Below are 11,631 nucleotides of genomic sequence, written 5' to 3'. Positions count from 1 at the left end.
TGCTTTGAATAATCAACCTACTTTTTTTTTCTTTCTCAAATATATCCTACCATCAGTTATAATTGTCTCTCTAATGAAGAAGACAGTGAGATTTGCGGAAATAGAACTGCTCTGCGGGGCACTGTGCCCTCAGAGTAAAGGTAGGAGATCTGGGCAAACATCCAGCACTAATCAGTACCTGCTTACATCCTTATGTGTGCAAGGTCTGGAGACCCTGAACTTTTGCTCTGGATAGAGGGCTGGAGCTAGCCTCAGGGTGAAAAAAACTGCACAAAAATCCAATAAACGGAAACGGAAGGAGTGATGTTACCTCACCAGATCTTAGCACTGGTTATAAAAGCACAGTTGTGTGTGTGTTGGGAGGGGGGGGGCTGGAGAGATAGCTCAATAATTAAGAGCACTCATTCTTCTTCCAGGGAACCTGAGTTCAATTCCCAACACCCACATGGTGACTCATAATTGTAATGCCAGTTGTAGGGGGACCAGATGCCTCTTTCTAGTCACAAAGCACACTTGTGGTACATAGATGAAACACTTGTGCAAATAAAATATTTTTTAAAAATTCTTTTAAGTATAACCAGGGGCTGGAGAAATGGCTCAGTAAGAATGAATACTGCTCCTACATAAGACCTGAACCTGGTTCCCAGTACCCATGTCAGGCAGCTTACAAACCATCTATAACTCCAGCTCCAGGAGATCTGATGCCTCTGTCTCTGTCTCTGTCTCTGTCTCTGTCTCACACACACACACACAGAAATTAAATGAAACATAATAACTTAGCCTGATATCAGTATAGTAGTAGATTAACAGGCCAGTAGAAGCAGATCAAACTCGCACACACATAGAAACAAGAAATCAAGACTAGTCGTCAATCGGTACTGGTGGGACATTTGGAAATGTATATGTGGGAAAACCAAAGCTGAATAGCTACTTCGAAGCCAATCAATTTCAGATAGAATGATAAAGGCAAGGGGGAAGCTTCTTGAACAGCAGTAGAACAGGATGTGCAGGTTCTCAGCACTTTTCCACCATGAGGGTCCCAGGGATGGAACTCTGGCCATCAGGCCTGGCCACAAGCACTTTCCCCTCCTGAGCTTCAAAAACTGACTGGAAATTTTACTTTGTAAGTCAAAACAAAAGATGGGAGAAAATACAAAATCTAAATACTCAAGGCACTGCCAGCATGGTTATATTAAACTCGAGTAACAATTTAAATTTGGTCGGGCAGAACCTGGACCCATTTCCTGTGAGAAGAGTCGCATATGGCTAGTGGCTGGCTAAGCAGACAGCACAGATATGCGAGTACCCTTCTCGGCACAGTCTGCTCTTTGGATATGGCTGATTTAGAGTGCATAGGACAGCATTTCTAAAACAGCTCAGTAAATAATGCCAAAAGTGGTATTCAGGAATCTAGCTCCCAATCCTCCCTTCCCCCCACCCCCCCAAAAAAATCACAAAAATGTAGTACAGTACTTGCCTACCATGAATGAGATCCTGAACTCAAAAGATAAGTCTGTGCACTATAAACATGCAAAAGGTCACTTCAAACAACTTATAAGATCCCCTTTTAGAATCCTTAACTTGACAAAAGAGTAAAAACCAGAAATGATCAAGCATTGAAAAGGATATACCTCCTCATATCCTCCTATCTCCTAGGATATACCTCCTCATATCCTCCTATCTCCTAGGATATACCTCCTCATATCCTCCTATCTCCTAGGATATACCTCTTATATCCTAGGAGAGGAACCCAAGGCCACCATTGTGAGTGAGGACAGCTTGTCATTCTCCAGGCATCCTCAATGCTGGGCTTGAGAAGCGATTCTCCAGGAGGTGTACCAGTCCCTCCCTGCCCAGCCACCACTCAGGGCTGGGAAGCACATACAGATACAAACGCAGCACAGTCTTGCCTTCCAGCATTGAGACAGTGACAAAATAAGATTCCGGTGATTAAAGAAATTTAGCCTCTCCAAGCTATATGGAAATGTGAACATAACTCAACCCTATAACAGAAACATTCCGAACAATATCTATCATAAAGCGAGCCCATAAGTGGCATGCTCGGCAACACCAAGGAACTAACATTTATAACGAGCCTAACTGCAGGCACCATAGGTGCTCGAAAACAACAGACAGAACAAAAGCAGCGAGATATGCGTGTGAATAAAGACGATACACTTAAAATTTATGTAAAGAACAAAAGCAGCCAAACTAAAATCTAATTTGGGGGTGTGCAGGATAGTTTTATGCCAACTTAACACAAGCTAGAGTCATCAGAGAGGAGGGAAGCTCAATTAAAAAAAAAAAGCCTCCATAAGACCCTGCTGAAGGACATTTCTTAGTTAGTGATCAATAGGGGAGGGTCCAGCCTGCTGTGAGCTCTGGGTACTGGGTAAGAAAGCAGGCTGAGCCAGGGAGTGGTGTCGCATGCCTTTAGTCCCAGCATGTGGGAGGCAGAGGCAGGCAGATTTCTGAGTTCAAGGCCAGCCTGGTTTATAGAGTGAGTTCCAGGACAGCCAGGGTTACAGAGAAACCCTGTCTTGAAAAATCAAAATAATTATAATGATAATAATAATAATAATAATAATAATAATAATAATAATAATAATAGAAAGAAAGCAGGCTGAGCAAGCTACAGGGAAGAAGTCAATAAGCAGTACCCTGCCATGGCCTCTGCCTCTGCTCTTGCCTCCAGGTTCTGGCCCTGCTTGAGTTCCTGTCCTGATTTTTTTCAATAATAAACAGTAAGCCAATAACCCCTTCCCTGTCCAACTTGCTTTACGATCAGGCAATGACATTCTGTCGCAGCAATAAAAACCTTAACTAAGAACAGCAAGGTGCAGAGGTGCACCCCTTTAATCCCAGTGCTAGGAGGCAGAGGCAGGCACATCTCTGTGATGTTGAGGCCAGCCTGGTTACATAGCTCTTAGAGTTCCTGGCTAGCCAGGGTTATCTACAGTGAATAAGCTTACCTCTGAGAGAACCCTCAGTTAGGAAACCCTCTCTGGTAGGCTGCTAGGTTGATAGATTTATTTTAATATATTTCCTTAAAGCACATCTGTTATGCTTTCAAATTCTAACTTTCTGGAGGACAAAACTAGTTACTAGTAACTTAGTTAGTTACTAGTACTCTTGAAGTTCAAAGGAGATGTAAGTGTGAATGACTGTGGTGGAGAATGTTTAATGGAAGAGGAAACAGGCCAGGTGAACAAGTTCCTGCAGGATCTTGCCCTGGGTATCATCTAGTAAGTACCATAAGGATTGCTTTTAAAAAATTATTTTAACTATTATTACTGTGGACAGGGGGCTTGGGTGTCTTGGTTTGTGTCATGGAGCATGTGTGAAGGTTGGAAGACCATTCTGTAGAGTTTGTCTGCTCCTTCCACCTTTTCTGCAGATCAAACTCAGATGATCAGGATAACAGGGCAGGTTCCCTTAACTGCCCTGCTGTCTCACCAGCCCCTTGTTCCTGACCAGGACTTTCTCCTCGCTATAAAAGGGAGAAAGTATAGGAGAACTGTCTCAGTGAGAGTTTGAATTTTCAGCAAGCATGTAATTGTAACAGATCACAGTGCTGAAGAGATCAAGAAGTCATGATGTAGAAGAAAATGTTCCAGTCTTGTATGCATTGAAATTTAGGTGAAACCATTACAGTGCAACTTTCTCCTGACCACAGCACCTCCTGACCATGAGACCCTCTTGCTTGGGGTGCTTCTGGGGAGGCAGAGTGGAGAGGCTAGAGTAGTTATTGATAAGTCCATCTTCATTCAGCTTAGGAAAGAACAATTTGATGACCAGGGAGAAGACACATGAAGACAACACATATTTGTGTCACACTGATTTTTTGAAAACGTATTCTACTTCCTAGAAAAGTATAGGTGACTTGTTTGACACCTTGGTGCTTCTGCCTCCTCCTCTTTAGTAGAACAGTATGCCTCTGAACCTTATCTGTCAAATACTAGCCGTAATATATTGAAGTGCCCACCCGCCCTCGCCCTGCCAGTGTTCTGTAAGTGCTCCGTCAGTTGCTATAATTTCTAACAATTATACTGAAGGCTTCCATGCTTGCTCATAGCCGGCTTAACAATGACGTCAGCCCAAGAACACAAAACAGCTGCATGCTCGGAAACAGCCTGAGTAAGAACTTGTATCTGTTACTTCAAGAAAAGAGACTTCAAGTGATAGCCCAGATCACATTCTTTAAAGGGTTATCAAATAGCGGTCGTCTCCCAAAATGTCTCCTCTAATGAGCAGGCTTTGTGTAGAAATCATAGTCCATAACAACTCTTCTAGATTCAATGATTCTGAAGTGCCTCCCAGCTCTTGGGAATAAGCTTAAGTCAGGACTTAAGCAGACAAGACTCAGTGTGGCACGCCACTACAATTTCAAGCTATTCATCCTTAAGGATACCTAAACTAAGAAGGATGAGACATGCATCACCACATCACCACTTAAAAGTGGCTAGAATTAAGGTCCTGCCTAGGAACAGGAAATGCTGAACCTAGCCCATGGCACTTTACTGTAAATAAATAGCTAACTTATAATAACTTCATTCCAATGCAAAGCCTTTCTTCTGAGAAAGCACTTTTAAAGTGCAGATCAGGTCAAGCTGTCTCCATGAATAAAACAACAGAGGGACCTGGGCATTTGCATCATTATGCATTGTGTTTGTCTTCTTATCCTGTGCAAGCCTTTGGCTGCATTCTGGTTTTTAGCATAGTTCTGGTTCTCACTGAAGTTTCAAACCTAGCTTCAAGTTACTAGTCAACAGTCACATGCTGGAATGAAGTTGGTGGCTTAACTGAAATTAAAGCTTCCACCCTTCTCAAGCACCCGCTAATTATTTATGTTCAAGCTCACCAACACCAGGCTTTAATGCAGGACGCAGCTCACTTGAAGCTAGCTATAAACAAGCAGAATCTGGCCTTTTAAGTATCTTGACTGCACAGAGCACTGAAAGAGGAAAGGGTGGGGGCAGGGGGAGAATTCTAGAAAGAGCAAAGAAAAAAGCATCCCCAGGCAGTAGCTGCTTAGATGCCAAAACCTTCCACCAAGATGACTGACTTCACGTTGTTCTCACTGGTCTACCCCTTCGTTGTCAGAACGTCTCGAGGCAGATATTAGCATTCTCTTATACAAATTGCTGATAAACTTGTGCGTCAAAAGGGGAGGTAAGGGGACTGTTTGCCATGACCAAAGAGGACATACAGATAGATAGATGCCAGATGCCAGCATGTGAGTCCAAAGCCCAGGTGCTTATTTTCTGCATTAGATGAAACATATTTTGATACTTTTGGATTTTGGAACTCAGATATTCATAACAAAAGGAAATGTTTCCCCGAGGTACATCAGGCATGATGGTGAGCCATCATTAAGTTCTCAGCACCTGCATGTAAGGCTGTCACTGTCATGCAGGGAGACTCATCCAAGTGGGACAGGTAAGAGGTCAAGGTCAACCCCTAGTGAGGACTGCTGGGAAGAAACGCCTTGGAAAGACAAGGTAAAGCCAGGGAGCACCCGTGCCTCCGCCCCTTACCTGCTGAACTTCGCTCTCTCCGTTTGAGATCTTCTCTGTATAAACCAAGGAGTTGAAGATCCTCTGCAACAAAAGAGAAAAAAATGAACATTAGATTTTCTAAGGAAGAGTCACTTTTCTACATGTGTGTGAATGATTTGTTGCATACAACATAAACAGATTCGAATAGGAAAAACAATTTTTTAATTAAGAGACTGCGATTTTTACAAGAGAGAAACCCAAATATCAGCCAAAGTCAATCACACTTATTTATTTAAGCCTTACCCAGGCACGATAGTGAAATAAACCAGATGTTACACTATATTTTTCATTTTCAAAAATACATTTAATTACAGATTTCCGGAGCCCATGCCATTTTATCTGGCTGCCACAGCCTGACGAAGTTGTGTTTCTCATTTAAATCCTGCACTCCCTGAATGCTGTAATTGTTTACAGAGCCTAAAATCTAATGTAATAAAAACTCTTTGAAAAGAATTCCTTCCATGTTCTCTCATGTCCCCATCCAGCCGGTACCTACTCCATATTATCTATCACCTTCGTTACTCAAACACCCCCTCAGGAGAGTAACAAAGATACTTGCCAAATACGTGTGGCCTCAAGAGAAGATGCTGATTTTATGCCAGGAAAGATACCAGGCCAGGCTGTGGCACATCAGTGACACATCGATCGGCACACACATTCTCCTGCAGGTCCCTGCCTAGCTCAGCCACCTCTCCTCCTCCACATACCCTGAAGTTAAAATCTCTCTGTAGACTTGAGACTCGGCTGGAATATGTAACAAAGTAGAAGAGGAGAAACCAGGCTGTGTACACAGTAAGGGTGGGGGGTGGGGCGGGGCATGAGCAGCACCAGCTTCATTTGTCTTAAAGCTTTAAAGGTGCCGAGGAACGCTCTAGATGAATCAGGAGTCAGACCTGAAGATATCAGCCAAATTTTTGTTTCTCCTCTCTATCCTGTTGCCAAGCATTTGTCAGCAGCTGGGAAAGCATCCCAGACAGCCCAGCACACCTGTGTGGCTGTGGCAAGAAGAGCAAGGCCAAATTCATCAAGCCCAGTGCACCCAGAGTAGAGATGAAGGGAGGACACACCACAAGGCAGGGGCTTGGCAGGGGGTAGGCGGGGGTGGGGCAGAGGGTGGAGAAAGCAAACACACAGAAGGACCACGATGGAATTACAGCTTTGAAAATTATAATTATGAATCATCACGGAGCCTCCCATCATTCCCCATGCACCATGCCCATTCATTCAGCGGATGCTTGCTTTCCCATTAAAAATAACCCTACGGGAGGAATGTTTTCCTTTATATCTTAATTACGTTAGTTTAGTTTACTTATTTATTCATCCCCTCTTACTTCCTTGTCTCTGTGTCTTCTCTCTCTCTCTCTGCAGAACTTTGGGGAGTTAGTTCTCTCCTTCTACCATGTAGGTCCCGGGAATGAAACTGGGTCTCCAGGTTTGGCAGTCAGCAGCTTTGTACACTGAGCCATCTTGTCAGCCCAAGGGTATTTCCATGACTGGCTTGTAGTAGTGTTCATAACAACAACAACAACACTGGTTAAGATCTGTGAGATGCTTACTCTGGGATAAAGATGCGAGCACGTTATAGCCACCCACACTTCTTCTTCTTCATGGGTTTCTGTTGGGCAGTCATTTGTTTCTTAAGTTGGGGGTTTCACTGTATAGTCCATTACTTAGCACATAGCCTAGGCCGACCTTGACCTCTGCCTTTAATTGGCCTGCCTCAGTCTCTCTAGTACTCTTCTATATCCAGCTTAAGTTGATTTTATAAAACACCTTTCTGAAATACCTTCCTGACAGACACTATTTTATTTTCTTTTTATTTACATGTATGTATGTATGTATGTATGTATGTATGCATGCCTGTGTGAAGGTATCTGGATCTGAGTGCAGGTGTTCTTGGAGCCCAGGTGTCTGGACTTACAAGCAATTGTGAGGCACCTGCTGTGAATGCTGGGAAACAAGCCCAGGTCCCCAGTACTCTTAAGGGCTGAGCCATCTCTCCAGCCCTAAAAGACACTATTATTAGGCCAATAGACAGACACAGAATCCTAGGACACTGCACTCCTAGAGTCTTCATGTACCTATTTCTCAAATTACTATACTTATAAAGATGAAAACCCAAGAGCTCTGGAAGCTCAAGAAGTTGACCAAAATCACTCAGAGCAAGAGTGGAATTTGAAGCCAGGCAATGTGGCTGCAGAGCTGACATTCCTACTACAGTGTTTCTTGTTAGGATTTGAGCTGACATTCCTACTACAGTGTGTCTTGTTAGGATTTGCTAGCGGGTTACGTCTTGCGTAACAAATTTGTAACCAAGATATATCAACTGGCAGCAAACCCTAACTAGAACTAGTGTTTATTTATAGCACTCATTAATCCACTAATCAGCCGTGGTTCTCACGTATCAATTCTGTTCCAGATTCCACTGGTACCATTTTATGATCAAAGAGCATTAGGACTCTGAACCCTAAAACACATCTCATTTTTGAAATGGAATTATGGGGCTGGGAATGTGGCCCTAATGACAGAGTACCTGTCTAGCATGAGCCCTAGATTCCATCCTACTTGCCCCTGGGAGAGAAAATGAGACAGGTGTGTGTGTGTGTGTGTGTGTGTGTGTGTGTGTGTGTGTGCATCCCTGCAGCTCTAAGTTCCCAGTTCTCCAGAGCCTAATCCAAATATCATCACTCATGTGAGCCCAGAATATATTCTAGACTTTTCTATAATTTCCTTTTCAAAAAGATGCTCAGTTAATTTTCATTAAAGATGAACCAAACTGAAGTACTGGTTCCAGGCTTGGTGAACGTGTTCACTGTCTTCATTTAACATAGCTGGGGTACTATAGTGGGAGACTCCAAGGAGATTGCTCAGATCCACTGTGCTCAAGCCAACACTTAGAATGGCCAAGTGTGGTTGGTGTTCCTTCCTTCCTAAGGGGAAAGAACATTACTCAAAATAGTTCTAACAGTGTGCTTCAGGGCTAGTCAACAAGGTTACTTCAATTTCTATCAAGCTTGTGATTTTTAACAGCAATAATGCTAATTGGTATTTGGTGGGGCAGAATCCAGACAGGGTTTCTCTGTGTAGCCCTGGCTGTCCTGGAACTCACTTTGTAGACCAGGCTGGCCTTGAATTCAGATCTGCCTGCCTCTGCCTCCCAAATGCAGGTATGCGCCACCACCGCCTGCAGAGCTAGTATTTTTTACATAGTTCATTCTTTGACTTGCAAAGATTTCTACATTGTCTCTACCTAATAAATTGAGGTTGATAAGAAAAAAGTTACTAACCAGTCCTAGATGTGTGCAGTAGTGATTTGGTGGACTCTGAATTGAGCACACCCCTCTAGCCACCACAGTATACGTTTCCCCTGGTGCCAACATTGGGGACATACCTTAAACCTTCAGTGAAAGGCCAGAGGAACATCTACAAGTTACAACTGGTACAAAATTTAAAAGTTGGCTTATGTGTGTACATTCAAAAAAGGTCACATGATACATACAGTCACATGCTCTAAAAGATCTATGCTCTAACTGGGAAGAGGGGGAGCTATGCTCTAGGTGGGGGTGAGGGAGGGTTGTGCTCTGGCTGAAGGGGGAGGGTTGTGCTCTGGCTGGGGGGGGTTGTGCTCTGGCTTGGGGGGAGGGTTGTGGAGGGTTGTGCTTTAGCTGGGGCAGGGGAGTTGTAGTCTAGCTAGGGGAGAGGGTTGTACTCTAGCTGGGTGGTGGAGGTAAAAAAAGAGCTATGCTCAGCTCCCCAAAGCTTAGAGTTTTTACGGCTTATAATTTCACACCAATTACTACACTTAGTCTTCATAATTGCTTGTGTAGGCAGGACAAGTATTTTACAGATTTGAAAACTACAGCATGAAAGTTAGAAACTATGTCCCAGGTGCTGAAGCCTGAGTGTAGGTCTTGAATTAAATACAAGCTGTGCTTTGAGCTGAGCTATCAAACAAACTTTGTTCATGTCACCTTGCTCTTTAGGATGGTCTAGAAATCCACTATCTAACCTGGGTGTGGGTTATGGGTGTTGGAAATGAAGCACACTGAAATCTGAGCTTTTCCTGCTTTATTTCAAGCAAAGTGTAAAATTTGGGGAATGATCAACGTCCCAGATAGTTTCTTTTTTTTTTGTCACGTTCCCTGAACTTTTGTTTTTGTTTGGTTTTTGGTTTTGCTTGGTTTGGTTTGGGGTTTTTTGAGACAATTTCTCTGTGTAGCCCTGGCTATCCTGGAACTCAAGTCTCTAGACCAGGCTGGCTTCAAACTCAGAGATCCACTTGCCTCTGTCTCCCAAGTGCTGGGATTAAAGGTGTGTGACATCATGCCTGATTCTTAATTTGACCACCATCCTAAGAAGCAAAAACTCTCCTCACTTCGCAAAGCCCTGGAAGTGAAGTTCAAAGACACCAACTACTCGGTCTCTCTCATTACTCACCCTGTTTTGGAACGTTCAACTACTAAAAGTGAAAATACCTTTTAATGGGTATGGAGACTGAAAGTTATTTTTAAATAAAAAATATTTCACTGAACCCATGTTATTAAACTTATTTCCATAATTAAAAGAAAACAAAAAATGCCATAGTTTGCTCATGGAATCTGCATTAATGTACATGTTGGAAAGCTGGCCATCTCGTCTAAAGCCAGGCACATATTTATCCTATGACCCAACAACTCGCATCTTTGACAGACACCTGACAGAAACATGGCTGTATGCTCACTAAGGTAAGTCTATGGATGTGCGCAGGTGCAGTATTTCCAACAGCTCAAACCCAGAAGCAACGCACATGCTGATCCACAACAGGAACCGAACTGATACACACTCAGAATGTCTACACTCTGGGAAACTCTATGAGAATGAGCACATGGCGGCAGCAAAGCTCTTCACCACCACATTGCATCACCACACGATCCCTACAAACACTGATGCTGGAATACATCAGAGTACATAATCCCATTCAGGCTATGGCAAAGCCAGGCAAAACCAAATCTGTCCTGTAAGAGTCTGGATAGTGGATATCTTGCTTGGAGAATGCATAGAACAGGAAATGGCAGCAACTTCTGGAATGCCACAATGTTCACTTTAACATCACATTTAGTCAGTTAGTTGGGGCTGTGTTCTGTGTCCTGGTTTGTAATCTGAGCGCTGCCCTTTTTAAACACACTTGTACGTGCACAAATGCTTGTGTGTATGGGAGGGTGTATCTGTACAGATGTCTGTGGAAGACAGAGGACCATCTCGGGCGCCAGCTCCAGGAGTATCATCCATCTCTTGAAGACAGGGTCTCACGGGATTAGAGCTCATCAATTAGGCTAGGCTGGCTATCGGGTTCCAGGGATCTCCTGTCTTCACTGCCCAGCACTGAAGATACAAGCTAGTATCAGCATGCCTGGCTTTTCACGTGGGTGCTGCAGACATAACTCGGTTCTCATCCTCGTAAATCAGTCACTGAACGGACCGGGGTATCAGCTCCCCCCTTTGAGCTGTGCATTTCTTTCCAGTATGTATGTCAGTCAATTTATGCTCGGCATACACTCTAGATAGTCTCTTTGAAATACACGCAGCCCAAATGGTCTCATATGTATTCAAAACTGTATTTAGAAGAGGAATGTTTACTGGACTGTTATAAATAGTTAACAAGAAAAACATAAATCCAATCCCTTCTTTGGATGATCCTGGGCTGTCCCAATTTGAGATACCTCACAATTCACAGACCAAGTCTCCGGAGCCTTCCCCAATGCTCTGCATAAATTACACCTACACATTTAAAGCATGTAATAGCTCTCAATTCTTTTTTGATGATTCTTCATTCTTCAGATTTTCACCCAGTGTACTGTATAAACCTGAATTTTCTGCTCTTAAAAAGGGTATCTTTACCTGAATTTCATTGGGCCCAGATGTTCTAAACATAACACAATTTAATATAATCTGCCATTTGTACATTCTGTTCTTAAGTACTGCCTCTCTCCTTAAAAGATGTCCTAGTCAGCTGGGCAGTGGTGGCGCACGCCTTTAATCCCAGCACTTGGGAGGCAGAAGCAGGCAGATTTCTGAGTTCAAGACCAGTCTGGTC

The 11,631-nt window shown here is 43.3% G+C and overlaps 1 protein-coding gene across 1 annotated transcript in view; it reads right to left on the bottom strand.

Moving 5' to 3' along the window:
* The window catches only part of Cachd1 (cache domain containing 1), a 224,674-nt gene that overhangs the window by 131,324 nt on the left and 81,719 nt on the right, over window positions 1-11,631 (bottom strand). Inside the window, exon 2 of the mRNA XM_031377946.1 lies at window positions 5,538-5,600. Within this exon, the coding sequence (XP_031233806.1) occupies window positions 5,538-5,600 (63 nt within the window). The remainder of the gene's footprint in view (window positions 1-5,537; window positions 5,601-11,631) is intronic.

Source organism: Mastomys coucha, unplaced genomic scaffold (genome assembly GCF_008632895.1).
Source record: "Mastomys coucha isolate ucsf_1 unplaced genomic scaffold, UCSF_Mcou_1 pScaffold18, whole genome shotgun sequence".
Taxonomy (NCBI): domain Eukaryota; kingdom Metazoa; phylum Chordata; class Mammalia; order Rodentia; family Muridae; genus Mastomys; species Mastomys coucha.
Note: the sequence above shows the minus strand (reverse complement) of the source record. Positions and strands in the feature narration are given on the sequence as shown.